The sequence below is a fragment of the Sphaerodactylus townsendi genome, linkage group LG01 (genome assembly GCF_021028975.2).
Source record: "Sphaerodactylus townsendi isolate TG3544 linkage group LG01, MPM_Stown_v2.3, whole genome shotgun sequence".
Taxonomy (NCBI): Eukaryota; Metazoa; Chordata; class Lepidosauria; order Squamata; family Sphaerodactylidae; genus Sphaerodactylus; species Sphaerodactylus townsendi.
Window position 1 is genome coordinate 14,836,467 of NC_059425.1, and position 18,094 is coordinate 14,854,560.

The window sequence follows — 18,094 nt, forward strand, 5'->3', positions numbered from 1 at the left end:
CATTTTAAAGCTATCCAGGTTAGTGGCCATCACCACCTCCTGTGGCAGCCTATTCCAAACACCAATCACACGTTGCGTGAAGAAGTGTTTCCTTTTATTAGTCCTAATTCTTCCCCCCAGCATTTTCAATGAATGCCCCCTGGTTCTAGAATTGTGAGAAAGAGAGAACAATTTCTCTCTGTCCACATTTTCTATCCCATGCATAATTTTATAGACTTCAACCATATCCCCCCTCAGACGTCTCCTCTCCAAACAAAAGAGTCCCAAACGCAGCAGCCTCTCCTCATAAGGAAGGTGCTCCAATCCCTCAATCATCCTCGTTGCCCTCCTCTGCACTTTTTCTATCTCTTCGATATCCTTTTTGAGATGTGGCGACCAGAAGACGCTGCCAGAGATCTGCAGAATTCTCTCTTTTCCCAAGCTTTTGGTCGAGAGAAAAATCTAAAGGCCGAGTTGCTCTTTCTTTTGAAAACAAACAAAGATATGGGGACTGTTAGATTCAAGGCTGGGAGCACCTTCAAGATATGTGGATAGTAAAGCTCTCCTGGTCAGATATCTGACAATGGGAGCTTTGACTCTCTAAAGATCATGCCCCCAAAATCTTGTTGGTCTCAAAGATGCGACTGGACTTGGAAGTCAGCCACCCTGCTGCAGACCAATACGGCTACTCTCTGAAACTAAGCATGCTGTGGCCAATCGCAAGAACTGCACACAGGGTTCAAGCTAAAGTTTATGCAGGTCAAGCAGGAGACAAGCTTAAGACCATCAGGATGGGCACAGTGTGGAATTTCCCACAACGCATCTTGATGGACCTATTAAAAAGGAAGGGTGAGAAGGAGGCGGACCCTGCTTCATCATGCCCAGATGCCCCCCCTCCCTGGTTCTCTTTCCAAACAACACCACTCAGGGGAGGAAGGAAGCAGCCCGTCAGCCCTTCACTGTACCTGCACGTGACTGGGATTTTCCTCCTGGCCCTTTCCGCACACGCAGAATAATGCACTTTCAATCCACTTTCAATGCACTTTGCAGCTGGATTTTACTGTGCGGAATAGCAAACAATTGTGAAAGTGGATTGAAAGTGCATTATCCTGCATGTGCGGAAGGGACCCCTGTTAGCTTCCAAGTGACTTCAACCAGCCCAATGAAAGGGGAGCAAGAAGTCAACAGCGGAGAATATGTCAGGATGTCTTCCTCCTGCTGTCAAAGGGGCATTGAGATAGGCACTTGCCTGTGGAGAGTGGCCTCATGGATTCATATGTTATTGGACCTTTTCCCTTTCCTTTTATGCTAGCAACTGCAGTGAACTAGAAGAAACCCGGGCACCTTCCCAGTGGGAAGGATGGCAGGTGGCTGCGCTGGCATTGAGATGCTCAACTCCCAAACATCCCTCTGTTTAATGTATTGTCGAAGGCTTTCACAGCTGGAATCACTTGGGTGATGTGTGGTTTCGGGCTGTATGGCCGTGTTCTAGCAGCATTCTCTCCTGACGTTTCGCCTGCATCTGTGGCTGGCATCTTCAGATGGCCGTGTTCTAGCAGAGAATGCTGCTAGAACACGGCCATACAGCCCGGAAACCACACAGCACCCAAAATCCCTCTGTTTGTTGCATTATTATCTCATTCCATGGGAAACTGCGAGGGGGGGGGGGGGCGTTATGGCGGGAACTCTGGGGAAATAAAGGCAACTGTATTCCTGTGGTCAAGTAGAAGTGGCTTTCTGAACGCCAGGTACTTGCTGGGATCAATAAAGATGTCTGAGCTGATCACCAGAGTCTGCTTATTGACTTCAGTCCTAAGACTTGACAGAATCCCTTCCTAAAAAAAATCTGCCCCAGGCAACAACATTCATTTTACTGGATGTTTGGACTCCACGGCACTGCTTCGACTGTCGAAAAATGGGGCAAAAAACTTAAGAACATAAGAACTAGCCTGCTGGGTCAGACTAGAGTCCATCTAGTCCAGCACTCTGCTACTCGCAGTGGCCCACCAGGTGCCTTTGGGAGCTCACATGCAGGAGGTGAAAGCTATGGCCTTCTGCTGCTGCTGCTCCCGAGCACCTGGTCAACTTAACGCATAAGTGACCATCTCTGCCTCATCTCTGATCCCAGATTCTTAGATAGGGACTCTCCCCCACCCCCAACGCCCACCAAAGCACCCTGGACTCACAGCTTTTACGAAGTCACTCTCAATTTTGACATTTCAGCTAAAGGGACTGTAAATGTACCAGGCAGTCCCCTCAATGGTGGGTTGATCTTCTGACCTTTTCTTTTTAAAAAGTTCCATTTTATCCAGGGTATTCTTTATGGGAAGGGACAGCCACAAAGGTATGAAGAGGACCAATAAAGACAGCTCCCCTCACCTGTATCCCGTGAAAGATGGCACATATTTCTGAAAGACGGCTTTGAAGCGGCCGGGGTTGGTGGCCTCCGTGGAATCCGGGTGCCACAAGGCAGCGATGACGTCTGCAAAAGCTGGGGGACGGGGAGACACCAAGAGACAAGCAGACCCACCAGTTAGCGTTCCCTCGTTTCTACAAACATTTAAGTCCGCAAAATCCAGTTGATTTACAGCAGGGGTGTCCAACTCTGGCCTTCCAGATGTTCACGGACTACGATTCCCATCAGCCCCTGCCAGAACAGCCAACTGGGCATCTGAAGGGCCAACGTTGGACACCCCTGATTTACAGTCTTTAATTGGTTCACGCTGCGAGTGTAGCTGATTGCTTACTATTCGTGCTTTCCAAAAAATGAGGAACCAAGTTTGGGAGTTAAGTGCCTTGGGCAAGGCTGTATGAGCAAGACTGTGGAAGAGGTGAACCCAGCTCTGTGGCCAGTAGTCTAGCCAAGGAGGGCAGCGAACGAAGAGGCTGCAGGGAACGAAGAGACAAGAAGGAGCATCACAAGAGAGTGGTGATGGTATTTATGACTCATAGGTCGATTCAGCACTTGGGTTATCGACCTAAGTTCGAGCTGCGTTCGATCTAAGTGCTCCGCACAACCACTGGGATCAACGTGGTTTTGTACCAGCTTCGCCCTGTGTAACGGTCAAATTTCCGACTCCAGTTGGGAACTACTACTTTTTCAGGGAACCACGCTCGAACTCAGCTCGATTCCAGTAAAGTGCGGAATCTCTGATGCCAGGAGTCCCCCATTCAGCCAATCACAGCTGAGTGTTTCGGGCATGCGTACAGCTGGCCAATCAAAAAACGCCACCTTCATCCCTCCATTCCTGTGGCAGGTTTTTTTCTATAACATGTGTGGGGATAGACGGAACATGGCCGTAGAACAGCAGCCAATCGGAACGGAGCGGCGAAGAGGCACAGGATGATTCCGCCCTCCGAGCTGGGATCAAGCTGGTTGCAGTGGGGAACAACAATGGCTTCGACCTAGGTCAGTACCCTTCTCAGAGAACTGGGTCAAACCTATTTTACTCATGTGCGAAATCGCCCATTATGGCAAGAGCGTGGAATTTGGCCAAGGATCCTTTTCCCACTGTAGCTATGCTGGGCAGACCACAAAAATAAGACTGCCATGGGCTCAGGGCTTTTTTTTTTTTTTGTTATGGTGAACCCACTGGCATTGATTGGTTAGGGTGCTCTGATGTCATTGGGAGGCACAATGGTCTCGAGCTGCCATTGGACGACACCAGAAAAGGATCGACAGGGAAAGCAAAGGCTCCTCAGATTGGGAGACCGGGAAGAAGTTTGTTCTAGAACAGGGGTCTGCAACCTGTGGCTCTCCAGATGTTCATGGACTACAAATCCCATCAGCCCCTGTCGGCTCCCTAAGCCTCTCCTTGTAGGGCATGGATTCCAGATCTTTTGCCATTTTTGGTTCCCCTCCTCTGGACCAGTTCCAGCTCATCAATATCCTTCTTGAATTGCGGTGCCCAGAACTGGACACAATATTCCAGGCGAGGTCTAACCAATGCAGAACAGCTTGTGATTAAACGCATCAACACAACAACCAAGCCGTACACCAGTGCTGCCTGCGCAAGTTTTTGATGCTCTTCCCCCCATGCTGCAGCCGTCGTCATGGCAAACGTCCAGCTGGGAGCCTTGCCCCTTTGCTCCACACCTGCCAACCAGCGGCAGGAGAGGGCAGCCTACGAAAAGCTCCACAGGGGAGCGAGGGACAAGATGGAGGTGGCGCTGGGCCTTCTCGAGGCCAGGAGCTTATGTAACAGCGGAGGCCAAGGGACTGCCGATTAAGGTCCTTCGGGGATGGATTTAGATCCTCGTCTCGCTGCAAGAGTCTCACTGGCTTGAGTCAGATCGGGTGTCGACCTTGTTACGTAACCGACTGCCACACCTGCTGGAAAAGCACTCGCCTCTCGCGTCAGAGCTGCGCTCTTTACCTTCGGTCAGCTCCTGCTGGGACCGCAGGGCGCCTGGCTGCTCCTGCCGGAATTCCCGACGCAAACAGTAGTCCCGCAAGGGCTTGGTGCTGCTCAGGCACTGGAGCACGGCATTCATGAAGCACTGCAGGGTCGGGTGGGGGACAAAGAGGGAACGCACGTCAGGATGTTACTGCAGCCCCCATGTTCCCATCCCGGCCAGCTCTCCAACCTTCCCTTGGCCTTCTCCATTCCGGGCAGGTGCTAGCTCTATAGCGCCACTGTCTAGCCAGGGATCCCCAACATGGCGCCAACTGGCACCCGCTGACACTTCTTCTGGAAGTGGGCGGGGCCGGGTGGAGCTTTTGCCCAGCGAAGTTTCTGATTGGCTGCGAGGATTTTTTAAAAAAAACATTGCTTTGGCAGCATCAGCTGCCAACTCAGCAACAGAATCTGTGCAAAGCTGTGGCAATCATTTAGAAGAAGAAGAGTTTGGATTGATATCCCCCCTTTCTCTCCTGCAGGAGACTCAAAGGGGCTTACAATCTCCTTGCCCTTCCCCCCTCACAACAAACCCCCTGTGAGGTGGGCGGGGCTGAGAGAGCTCCGAGAAGCTGTGACTAGCCCAAGGTCAATCAGCTGGCGTGTGTGGGAGTGAACAGGCTAATCTGAATTCCCCAGATAAGCCTCCACAGCTCAGGCGGCAGAGCTGGGAATCAAACCTGGTTCCTCCAGATTAGATACACGAGCTCTTAGCCTCCTACGCCACTGCTGCTCCTTTAGTGGCTGGCTCCGCTTCCTGCAGCAACCATTCCTTGGCAGCCATTTTGTCGCGGCGCCCCCCATGCTGGGTCAGAATTCCAAAGGTGCCTGGGGGCTCAAAAAGGTCGGGGACCCCTGGGTATACATAGTAACCATGCTGCCACCGCCCCAAACGTTAGGAAAGCCTGTCTTGTTAAAGAGACAGGCCCATGTGGGTCAGCGGCAGCTGTGGCAATCATTTAGAAGAAGAAGAAGAAGAGTTTGGATTGATATCCCCCCTTTCTCTCCTGCAGGAGACTCAAAGGGGCTTACAATCTCCTTGCCCTTCCCCCCTCACAACAAACACCCTGTGAGGTGGGCAGGGCTGAGAGAGCTCCGAGAAGCTGTGACTAGCCCAAGGTCACCCAGCTGGCATGTGTGGGAGTGTACAGGCTAATCTGAATTCCCCAGATAAGCCTCCACAGCTCAGGTGGCAGAGCTGGGAATCAAACCCGGTTCCTCCAGATCAGAGCACACCTGCTCTTAACCTCCTACGCCACTGCTGCTCCTTTAGTGGCTGGTTCCGCCTCCTGCAGCAACCATTGCTTGGCAGCCATTTTGTTGCTGCGCCCACCATGCTGGGTCAGAATTCCAAAGGTGCCTGGGGGGCTCAAAAAGGTTGGGGACCCCTGGTATACTTAGTAACCATGCTGCCACCGCCCCAAACGTTAGGAAAGCCTGTCTTGTTAAAGAGAAAGGCCCATGTGGGTCAGCGGCAGAATGCTTGCTCCACAAGATCCCCGGTTCAATTCCTGGCATCTCCAGCTCAGGATCTCAGACAAAAATTTTATTCTCCTGCCCGAGATACTGGAGAGCTTCTGGCAGTCTGAGAAAAAAAATAATGCTCTAAAAGGGACACACAATTCGACTCAGGCCGGGGCAGTTTCAGACGCTGCTCTGGCACCTCGAACCTTCTCACGTCTCCTTGCCTGATACAAAACCACTGAGCGGAGAATCCAGCACGTGTTTGTTTGGGGTGAGGAAAACCAGCCGGGCGCGCAAAGCGGGCTTCTAAAATTCTGCCGTCTCAAACAGATGCTTCAGTGGGCAAATATCGAGCCTCTCGCAGGCAAACTCCACACGTGCACACAAATACACACACACACAGTTTCACAAAAGTCCTTTCAGGTGAAAGCAAAAATAGTTCTGAGAAGCTTGAAAGCCAGCTCGCTATTCTGTGACTTCCGGTTCGTCCTAATAAACGTACTCTGCTAAGGCTGCCGTTGGGGATTTTTTGTTTGTCTGAATACAGATTTGATTCCCCGCTCCTCTTCATGACTCTTATCTGGTGAACTGGATTTGTTTCCCCCCTCCTCTACATGAAGCCTGCTGGTGACCTTGGACTAGTCACAGTTCTCTCAGGACTCTCTCAGCCCCACCTACCTCACAAGGTGTCTGTTATGAGGAAAGGAAGGGAATGAGTTTGTGAGCCCTTTTGAGTCTCCTTCCAGGAGGGAAAGGCAGGGTACAAACCCAAACTTTTCTTCTTCTGGAGATGCCAAGGATCGAACCGCGGACATCCCGCACATAAAGCACGTGTGCTGCCACAGAGCCACCACCACCTCCCCCTCCCTCTTCCTGTGTTTGGCGCTGCGCACAACCCCGCAACACACACAAGCGTTCGGCGCCTTTCTGCTCTTTCGAGCAGCCCGGGAACAGACACCGGCTCGCCTACTGTGTCGCTCCGATTCCATATGGCCAACTTAACGACAAACGCAGCAGCCTGCTACCAGTTCAACCAGCTATTTTAAGATGCCGCTTGAGAAACAAAAACGGCACGTTGCTCGCGTTCAAGAAACGTTTCAAATGCAAGCCCCTTGGGGGGAAGCTTATAGCTGCCAAGGGCAGAGAGCCCCACCTCTTACCGTGTTGCCGAGATTGCGGAGGCCGATGTGCCCGGAGCCCAGCAGCAGAGTGTGATGGGTCTGGGAAAGATGACAAAAGAACACATCATGGAAATATGTCTTTCCCCACTGACTCTCCCCCTTTGCTGATAGTTTATCATATTTTTTTCATTTATAGGCCACTACTCTCCTCAACCTAAAACAGTGATGGCGAACCTATGGCACGGGTGCCAGAGGTGGCACTCAGAGCCCTCTCTGTGGGGCACGTGCAAACAGAGTGCCTATCGAGGCTGGCCTGGGCCGCTGGGCTCGATTATTAGCATTAAACCTAAGACCTAGTTTTGGGGAAGCAGTGTGGGTAACCCTGTTAAGCGCTGTTAAACCCCACTGATTTTCATGCAAAGAACTAAAGTGCGATCCTTTACCTGGGAGTAAGCTCAGTTGCTGGCAATGGGGCTTGCTTCGGAGTAAACCCTCCTAAGGTCGTGATTCACCCGTTGGAAGAGTTGCATGGTTGCTTCAAAGCAAAGCCATCGAATGCCGCCAAGCTTACTCCCGAGTAACGCACGCCTCAGAGCCAACTGTTTTTTCTAAACGAAAACCTCAGTATTCAGGTTAAATTACCGTGTTGGCACTTTGCAATAAATAAGTGGGTTTTAGGCTGCAATTTGGGCACTTGGTCTTGAAAAAGTTCGCCATCGCTGACCTAAAACAACGTACATTGTTTTCATCTTTGTTTTACCCATGTAAGTTAGGTTAAGCTGAAAACGTTAAGGCTGGACCCGCAAGCTTCCACAGTAGACTGGAGAGTTGACCCTAGATCTCCCAGATCTCAGTCCAACCACGATACAATGCTGACTCTTGATCTCACAGACAGATACATTTTTGTGGGGAAGAGACACACACACAAACTTCTTTGTCTCACTGCCGGTGTCCTTTTCGACACCAATGTCTTTGAACAGAACTGCTGGTTAAACCTTTAAATATATTCTCCCCCCCACACACCCGCCACCCCCCAATTTCAATAATGGCCCAGCGGAGAATTCTGACTCTTGTTAACCATTCCGTACAAAGGGCTGCCGGTCGATCGTAGTTTATTGCGGAGGGTAGCCTTGTGACCCTAAACACACACAGTTATTGTAATGATAACTGTACAATGATATCGTTAATGTATCAATACACTAGCGGGAACGGAATACGAACAGAACCGACACAGGGACGGTGTTTCGTTACAGCTTGCTTTCCGAAAAAGGGGCTGTGTTCACCAAACCAATGTCTCAGTTGAGCTCATTTAAACTTTAGCTTTCATGCGGGGGGGGGGGGGGGGCTTCACAGGCCACCACCTGATTGACGTCTGGCCTCTCTAATGAGGCCACCGCCTTCTTTCAGAAGCAGGTAGAAGAGACCCTCATGCAAAAGGAGAAAGGGAGCTTCTTTACTTTTGACAGCTTGATCAAGACGGGACAGCTTTGTTCCCTGTGCATGAGAATCCCACCCTCTCCTGGCTATTAAAGCTATTCAAGTCACAGCATCTCCGCTGTCCTCCTCTGAGATCAGCCATCCCACAGGAAAGAGGGCAAACAGAAGGTTTCTAAAGAAACCAGAAAAGAATCCCGAGTTGAAACGAAAGATGCTGCCTGGTGGGAGACCGCCGTTCTAACCACGAAAGAAGGCAGAAGACCACAAAACCGATAACGCGCAATCCAGAGGCTCAAGCGGAGGCCTCCAAAAAGCCTTGCCCCGAGCCATTGCCCCCCTGCCCTGTCCCGGCACGTGGCTCCAACAGCTTTTACAGCTCAGCAGCCCAAACGGGGCGCACGGCGTTACCTCGCTGGTCATCAAGAGGAGCCCCATCACCGCCGTGTGCACCACCGACTCGGAGATGTCAGCTCCTCGGCCGCGGAGCTCCCGCTTGGTGGCCAGGGTGCGGTGGAGCTTTTGGGGGAGCTCCACCAGCGTGGCCCCCGGAAGCCCCGGCATGGCTCCCCTCGGTCGGCGCGGAGGGAAAGCAGGAGAAACCGCGCTCGCCGTGCGCGGTGCCGAACGGACAAGGACTACGGGGCCCCTCCCCCTGTCCCCGTAAGCCATCAGCTCATTAGTTGATCCGATTTCCCTCGGCTATTCCTGGCTCTTCTGAAGGCTCAGCTCCGCAGGATTAATTAGCAGGGAGAGATACTCAGGGGGACAGTGGGGCGCCTGGAGACACGGCCAGAACTAAAATAAACAAATAAAATAAAACACCCATGTACAACCATGTCACAATGCAACGCAGAGGGTCCCTGGGGTGATCAGGCCTCTTCAGAAAAACACAGATCTTCAACCCAAAGGAAGCCCCAAAGTTGGCCAAAGAGTCACAGCTGCCACCTGCCAGTGCGATGTACTGACATCTCAGGGAGCCAATAGGAACATTTGTCCCTCCCTCACACCTCGGCTGGCCATTCTCCCAGGCCACTGCCACACAGCTCCTCGGCTCTGTTAAGACTGCATAGAAAGCTTGCCCCGGGGGAATTAATTAACAGCGACACCTTCGTCGGGCACCAGATGGACCAACACGCGAGTTGACGGTGTCGCCGGGGAAACCAGGTGTGAATAGTGAACCAGGTAGGACACGGGGGCAGCACATTCTCCAAAAATCGGGGGGTACCTGGGGATGCACCAACATTACAACAGAAGCTGGCTGGACAGGTCAACTAGGGGTGGGGGGGGGGGGAAGAGTGGCATGTTTGAGCGAATGGCTTCTCTTGTATTTGACGAATGCTGCATGCACAAGAACAGGGATAAAATCCAGCCGGAGGTGAAGAAAGGGCCCTTGAGCAGCTTGCCTCAATCTGGGACCATACCAATGGGGCAGAGGCGGAGCACTCACGGGGACATGCGGGGTCACATCTCCCCGGGCACACGCCAGCTGGTCATGTGGGGGGTCGGAGAATTGCCCCCCCACACCACTCCCCTCGCCCCACCCGGCTGCTCCTTCAGCTGGTGGCAGCTCCGCCGGCCAAAGGAGCAGCCTGGCAGGGCAGGGCCGAGGGGTGTCTGGTGGGGGCCCAGCCAAGTAAGTGGGCGTGGGGGTGTGGGCACCTGGAGCCGGTTTTGCCCCAGGCGCCATTCCCCTTCCCCCCGCATGTGCTGTTTTAGGTCCCCAGCCTTTGGCTTTCAGGGTTGAACTGCCTCTGCACTTGGAGGTTCCATTTTGACCTCATTCATCTACCAGTGGTGGTGAACCTATGACACTCCAGATGTTCACGGACTACAATTCCCATCAGCCAATTGGCCATGCTGGCCAATTCTAGACCCTAGCTGGAGGTGAACCGCTACACTCTTGGGGCGGTGGGCTGAATCTCACGGAACTGCTCTGGCTGTGGCGTTTGCCCCCAAGAAACCTTTCCCCATAGGGAGAAGGAGCTTTGCGCCGTGGGAAAGCACCACCGTTAGTGGGACCGATCCACGGGCTCCGGGTTAGCACATTCTGCCAATTAACCTCACCTCGTGTGAAGAAGCACATCTGGCCCTAAATCTACCGCCCACTAATTCCACCGGCGACACCCCCCCCCCCCCGTTCTAGTGCTCAACGAAAAGAAATGTCTCTCCGTCCCAATTTCTCCACGTGCACAAAACTATCCTGGCGTTCACGGATTTAGAGGGGGCATCTGCCGGCACTTCGCACGTGCATCTGTGCCTATGAGAGGCAGCGTGGTGTGGTGATTAAGAGCAGGTGCACTCTAACCTGGAGAACTGGGTTGGATTCCCCGCTCTGCCGCTTGAGCTGTGGAGGCTCATCTGGTGAACTAGATTAGCTCGTGCACTCCAACACAGGCCAGCTGTGTGTTGACGCTTGGGCTGGTCACAGTTCTTCGGAGCTCACTCAGTCCTACACACCTCACAGGATGTTTCTTACGGGGGGGAGGCGATTGTAAGCCCCTTTGAGTCTCCTTACAGGAGAGAAAAGGGGGGGGGGTATAAATCCTCCTCCTCCTCCTGAAACTGAGTCTTTCTTCTGCTGTGCTACCATTGAGCAAATCAGTCCCGGCAACTTTATCGCAATCTGCCTTGAAACCAAACCCACAGAGCCTCGCGTGGCTTCCCCAGGAGAACAACGCCACCCTGAGAACAGGCCCTTTCCATCCTTCAATTGCTCTGATTCCTTGGGGCCGCCACCTCCAGTTTGGGATCAGACACCTGCAACCCGAATCTTCCCGGCAGTTCCGTTTCAGCTCATCAGGCTGTCATATACTGAGCCAGACCGTCAGTCAAGCAAGGTCATTCCCGTCTTATCTTCACCAGATTAGCCTCCACAGCTCAAGTGGCAGAGCAGAGAATCAAACCCTGGATTAGGGTGCAACTGCTCTTAACCGCTACGCCACGCTGGTACTGGAACTCCTGAGATAAAGTGCCATCAAGCAGCAACCGACTCGGGGTGACCCCAAATGTCCAGAGATGGTCTGTCGCTGCCTCCCTCTGTATAGCTGCCCTGGATTTCCTTGGTGCTAACCAGTACTTGGTGCTAACCAGATTTCCCAAGTACTAACCAGGGCTGATGCAGTTTAATGTCTGAGGTCCGGTGAGATCAAGCCAGCCACCCCCATCCACGTCAGAGCCTTAAAATTCTAGGATGAGCAAAACGAGTTAGTTTGGCTGCCCTAAGCTTGTGGTATAAACCTCAGCAGGAAGCACTCCCGTCACTAGAACCCAGGGCTCCGAACAGACACAATCACCCCTGCTTAGCCCCTTACAGAGGTGTAGCTGGGCCAGAGTGTGACCTCTGTGTTTTCTGCCCCCCCCTTCCATGGTGCCCCGCCCCCACACTTATCTTATTGAAACAGTGCCGACTGGAGAAGTGGCCTGTTCCCTCCAGGCTGAAAACGGCCTGGTGGGAATTATACTTCCCATGAGACCTTGGGGCTCGCAAGGTCTTCTGGGAAGTGTAGTTCCCACCAGGTCCCACCAGCCTGAAGGGAACAGGCCGCTTCTCCAGCCGGCACTGTTTCAGTAAGGTAAGTGTGTGTGGGGGGGCTCTGTGGAGGGGCTGGGGGCGATTTTCCACCTCCCAAGCGCACGCCCAGTGCAGCACGCATCCCCTCCCCGTAGCTCCACCACTGGCCCCTTACAGTGGACGCTTTCTCTTCCAGCCTGCCCGGAATGGGGGTCTTGCTCTGCGGAGGGCTTGTTGATACTGGGATGTCTTGGGTGTGAGCATATTCCTGCGGGTCTGAAGCGCGGAGCCTCGGACAGCCCTCCGTGCGGACGGACAACAGCGTGGCGGTGGGCCTCCCGTCCAGCCCACTGGTCACATTGACTCTGCGGAGCGAGCAACTCCTCTTCAGGGCCAGGGAGCCCAGGCCGAGTTTGTAGCTACAGGAGGGGCTGCGGTCCCGATCGGGGAGGACCAGCCGATTCAGAACGGCGCTCAGCTGGTCCTCCCCGCGGGTGCCGGCCTGGCTCAGGTCGCCGATACTGATAGACTTGGAGCGGCTCAGGCTGCTTCTCCGGCGTTCAGAGTCCGGCCCACCGAGGAGGACACCTGGCGGCAAGGTGAAGGAAGTGCTGCCGGAGATCGTGCCGGCTTGCGGGCAGCTGGGCACTTTGAGCGCGTGGTCCGCCTTCACCGGACCGCGCCGGGAGGCAGAGCCACGCAACCCATCTGCGCGCTTGGAGGCCCTGCCCCGGTCCAGCTCTGCCTTCTTGCCCCGGTCATCTAGGGGGTTCGGCCTAGGTGGCAACGGCCGGAGCTTGGGTGTCACAGAGAGTCCATTGGAGATGGCCGAAGGGCCACGGTGGTCTTGGCTCAGGGTCCGGTGTCCGTTCGGGAGCCTGGTGGTTGCTCTGGGCTGAGAGGTGATGACTGCCTGCTCTCTAGCCCGGCTCATGCGGTGCTCGGAGGCTTGCGGCATTGTGGAGAGAAAGGACAGGAAAGCCCTAAGAAGAGTCAGAGATAGAGGTGGTCAAAACAGAGAACAGGAACCCAGACGAAGCCTGTAAGACAAAACTGTTCCCCCAGGCTTACGGTTGGGGCAGCCATGGTTGTTCATCCGAATAGCCTCCCTCTTCTGCTCCCCTACATTGTTTATATTGGCAAGGTTATTAAATAGTGTATTTTAACAGAAACTAGTTTAATTTGCCCTCGAGGTTTTAATTGTTGTTATTCAGTGTCCAGAAATGCAATCACTGTCAGAACTTTGGTCAAGTTGCTGGGGCTGTGAAAAGGAACCATTTAAAACAGGCCTGTGAAATTGTTCTGTCTCCTTTAATAGGAGGGTCCTGCCCTGATCAGACTCTGTTCCACCTGTTTGATGTTGTGAGAAGGAGCAGGGAGTATCAGCTACTCATTTCAGTCTCTCAAAGCATTAAAGAGACGTTGTAATTATCTGTGCCAGGCTGGCCCAAGTCTTGGCTCTGGAAAGTTCCCCTCAAATTTGCCTCTGATTGGTTGAATTAGATTCACCTGACTGTGATTGATGAATCCTTATTATTATTATTATTATTATTATTATTATTATTATTATTATTATTATTATTATTATTATTATTATTATTATTATTATTATTTATTGGGTTTATAGACCGCCCTCCCCCAGCAACTAAGGGGGAAAAGCTGCTTTTCCATTCTGAACCTATCGGAAATGCTGTAATTTTTCTTTGCCTTATGGAAGAAACCAAGGCCAAAGCTAAAGGGATTTCAAGGACTGTGCTAATATTTGCATATTTGTGAGTGCTTTATTCTGCTTTATGTTCCAGCTGATCTTCTGCTATTTATGCAGATGTAATTATTCATGCGGAAGGGCTTTTCATGCTGATTTTCTTACTTTTAATTAAAACTTTTTAAAAAATGTATTTGGCTTGCTGTGTGTCCTCTCACTCTCAAGAATTCACGGGGGCCGGGTGGCAAAAGTCTAGGCTGTTTTTAACTTGACATTGAGGGTTGTCTGTTTTCATTGCATTTAAACGTTGGAAACCACCCAGAGCCCAGAAAGGGAAGGGTAGCTAATAAGTATAAACAAATAACTAACTAACTCTGGATGAGTGGTATCCTTCGTAGCCTGCAAGCTTCCCTGCCCGTTTGTTTAAGCAGCCCGACCATGGAGTGGAAGGAACAGGTTGATAGCAGTAGAGCTACCCCCTGAGTAGTTATGTACCTCTCACAAGCCGAGAGCCTTTGGCCCCTGCCAGACCCGGGCTCACACCTCACAGAGGTGGCTGATGGCACGAGGGCTCCCCGCCGCTCTTGCCCTGGAAGACAAAACACACAACAGGACTTGTTAAAAAAAATACAGAGGAAAAGATACTGTTTTCTTTCCGAAACGATGCCCTTAATTCAGATACACACGGGGTAGATGTTGGGGACACAATCTGGACTTGAACACCTCATGTCCCTCGTACCTTCACAAAAGCTTTCAGACCGCAGTTGTTCCAAAGTAAAACAGGAAAATATAGAAGAAGTAGAAGAAGAGTTTGGATTTATACCCCACCTTTCTCTCCTGTAAGAAGACTCAAGGTGGCTGACAAGCTCCTTTCCCTCCCTCTCCCCACAACAGACACCTTGTGAGGTAGGTGGGGTTGAGAGAGTTCTGAGAGAACTGTGACTAGCCCAAGGTCACCCAGCAGGAATGTAGGAGTGCGGAAACACATCTGGTTCACCAGATAAGCCTCTGCCACTCAGGTGGAGGAGTGGAGAATCGAACCCAGTTCTCCAGATTAGAATCCACTTGCTCTTAACCGCTACGCCATGCTGGCTCTCACATAACCATGTAATGATTGGGATCAAAGATTTTAGTAAAGTGGGTAAGGGACAGGTGTGCCAACCTCCAAGCGACAGCTGGAAATCTCCTGGGATTACAAGTGATCTGCGGGAAATAGAAATCAGCTCCCCTGGAGAAAACAGCTGTTTGTGAAAGGTGGAGGCTATGGCATGGTACCCCACTGAAGCCCCTGCCCTCCCCAACCCCCCGTCCTCCTCAGGCTCCACCCCCAAAGTCTCCAGCTATTTCCCAACCTGGAGCCGGCAACCCTAGTAAGTGAGGCTGACCCCAGGGACAAGGCGATGATGTGAACGAGATGAACACAGTCACGTGGGCGTGGTAAGGAGACGGATGAAGGAGGTGCTGATCACATGCACATTAAGTTTCCTGAGATGGGTTCTCCTCCAAACCTTGGTGGTAGTGGTGGGCGGTGCCATCAGGTTGCAGCTGACGTGTGGTGACCCCATTGGACAGAGGTCAGAGGTCTCCAGCCTCTTTGAGCTGCAGGCATGTTGGGAATTCAAACACAAGGGAACGAGCGTTCCAGAGTTGGACAATTGGCCATGCCAGCAGGGGCTGCTGGGAACTGTAGTCCATGAACATCTGAAGCACCAGAGTTGGAAAATTGGCCATGCCAGCAGGGGCTGATGGGAATTGTAGTCCATGAACATCTGAAGCGCCAGAGTTGGACGCCTCTGCGCACACAATGTGCTCTTTCAGCAGAGTTATTTTGATTGCCCCCAACTTCTCCTGCACGACATGTTCTTTCCCCATATGCAGCAAATTCAGCCCCGTAGACCAGAAATTTATTCCGTTCCCTTTTTTCTTAGCTGTTGGTATCCTCAGACAATGGCCCAGGGAGCTACGAGACTCTTGAGTTAAATATGCATTTCTCTTAAAAAGGGTTTCTTGCAAGCTGAGCCAAGCGCTCCACAACGACAAAAGCAACGTTCTGAAAAGCTCGCCAACCGCTATTATGAACAAAATTACACAAATTATGGAAACAAGAATAACATGTTGCCAGACTGAATCTGATCAAAGCCAACATTCTGTTTCAAAAGCGGCCATGCAGATCCTGAGACACAAACAACCAGAACATGAAGGCCGTGGGCTTTCCTTTTTATATGATCCCTCTGGTACTCAGAGATAGACTGCCTCTGTACGTAGAGGTTTTCACTTTATATCTCATTGCAAGTAACTGCTGACAGACCTATCCTCCATGAATCTACATAATTTTTCATTTCTTTTATTTCTTTTTTAGATTTATTAATCGCCCCTCCCATGTATGGCTCGGGGATATGTACAGCCAAAATTACAATACATAAAAACTGTTTCAACGAAGTACCCATACTTTAAAAGATGAAAAAAATACCTAAATAATAAAATAAAATAAAGTAACCCACATAGTCCATAAGGTCAGGAATTAATGAACCGGACTACACTAAAAGCTATGAAACAAAGCAGGAGAACAAAACAGACCTATGGGCTAAGACAGTGGTGACGAACCTATGGCACTCCAGATGTTCATGGACTACAATTCCCAATTGGCCATGCTGACAGGGACTGATGGGAATTGTAGTCCATGAACATCTGGAGTGCCATAGGTTCGCCATCATGGGGCTAAAAAAACACGTAGCCCCAGGGGAGACTGATGCTCAAAGACCGGCCTCAACGGAATGCCTGACAGGACAGTTCCGTTTTGCAGGCCCTGCGGAACTCCATAAAATCCCGCAGGGCCCTGATCTCCTCTGGGAGACTGTTCCACCAGGAGGGGGCCAAGGCCGAAAAGGCCCTAGCCCGCGTTGAGGCCAAATGGACCTCCCGTGGGCCAGTGGTAATTAGGAGTCCCTTAGCTCCTGATCTTCATATCTGCTGGGGGTTATAACACAAGAGGTGGTCATGCAAATATATTATATATCTGTGTTGGCAGCCGTCATATTGTTATGAATGCAATGAAATGCAAAACACATGTCCGATTGAGCAGAAGCAGCAACAATTTAAATGAGACGCGGCACCCCACGCCCTAACCTGGACAGCCCAAACTAGCCGAATCTCGTCAGATCTCGGCAGCTAAGCTGGGTCAGCCCCAGTCAGCGTTTGGATGGGAGGCCTCCGAGGAAGTCCAGGGGCGTTAGGCAAAGGCAGGCAACAGCAAACCGCCTCTGAACCATCTCTTGCCTTGAACCCCCTGCTGGGTTGCAATTAGTTGGCTGTGACTTAATTATACACATGCATAAGGCAGATTCACTTATGCAGCGTTGCTCCTTCTGGTTTTGTTAAGAAGGCAGGGCTGCGATGCAGAGGAAACCACGTCTGAGCCATCTCTTGCCTTGCAAATCCTGCTGGGCCACCGCAAGTTTGCTGCCACTTGAGGGCACTTCCCCTCACCCCATGCTCTCCAGATGCTAAACCCTAAATAACACCGAGGACAACAGGTGGAAGTCAGTCGTGCAGCGTCTGTGGAATAACCACAGAACCTGATAGAGAAGCGACAGTGTTGAACCCTGAAGAAACCATTTATGTCCGCAACCATCTAGTCCTTAAAGACTGCATAGAAAAGTCTGTCAAGGAGGCGTGGGAACGTTGGCAAGATCTCATAAATGGCACAAAGAGGGAACTGTGCACACCTCAGTAACCTGCCCTAAGCATGGGACTGCGCAACTCAGGATAAATGAAGGACGAAGATGTAAATGTATGCATTTTCAGAATTCAGTTGCTCTTGGTGGGGAGGCAACGTAGGCCTGGAAACTACTGATGCGTGGCCTGCTTGTGTACAGCTCTAACCCGGACGGCCCAGGCTAGCCTGCACTTGTTAGATCTCAGAAGCTAAGCTGATTTGGTCCTGGTTAGTACTTGGATGGGAGGCCACCGAGAAAGTCCAGGGTCACAACACAGGGACAGGCCCACCTCTGAGCTGCCGCTTGCTCATGAGGTTGCCGTAAGTCAGCTGCAAGGATGGCACTTTTTCTCCACTTTTCTCCGTTTGTATGCAACAGACTCAGTGCTGTTTTCACAAATGGCCTTCCCGCATTTCCATACATGAGACTCTCCTTCACAATATCAGAGCTTCCCTTTACGCTACCGGTCTCTTTCAGACAGCCAAGGCTGGGATCAAGATGTTCCCGTTGCGAACAGCTGCCCTGAACCTTAAATGTGAAAAACTCCCCATTCCACACAAGCAGAACAACCGTCTAGCAAGATTTGATCAAGCATCCATCCAGTTAAGTGGTCTGTTTCCAACTGTGGTCAGTCATATGCCCACAAGGTGAGCTTCAAAGGAACAGCTCCCCTACTACATAGGAGCTACAAAACGCAGCATTTAGACTCGCATTAAAGAGTACAAAAGACACTGTCGGCTTAACCATCCCATTCACTAATATTG

The 18,094-nt window shown here is 51.6% G+C and overlaps 1 protein-coding gene across 3 annotated transcripts in view; it reads right to left on the reverse strand.

The window, feature by feature from the left end:
- Positions 1-18,094, reverse strand: part of USP21 (ubiquitin specific peptidase 21) — a 40,287-nt gene that overhangs the window by 19,360 nt on the left and 2,833 nt on the right. For 2 of the 3 annotated variants that reach the window (XM_048511592.1, XM_048511601.1), the window contains 5 exons: positions 14,110-14,203; positions 12,085-12,892; positions 7,001-7,060; positions 4,356-4,479; positions 2,359-2,470 (listed from right to left, as the gene is read on the reverse strand). In XM_048511592.1, the coding sequence (XP_048367549.1) occupies positions 2,359-2,470; positions 4,356-4,479; positions 7,001-7,060; positions 12,085-12,867 (1,079 nt within the window). In that variant the 5' untranslated portion in view covers positions 12,868-12,892; positions 14,110-14,203. Of the gene's footprint in view, positions 1-2,358; positions 2,471-4,355; positions 4,480-7,000; positions 7,061-8,806; positions 9,007-12,084; positions 12,893-14,109; positions 14,204-18,094 lie in introns of those variants that run through there. The other variant, XM_048511610.1, reaches the window with a different exon arrangement.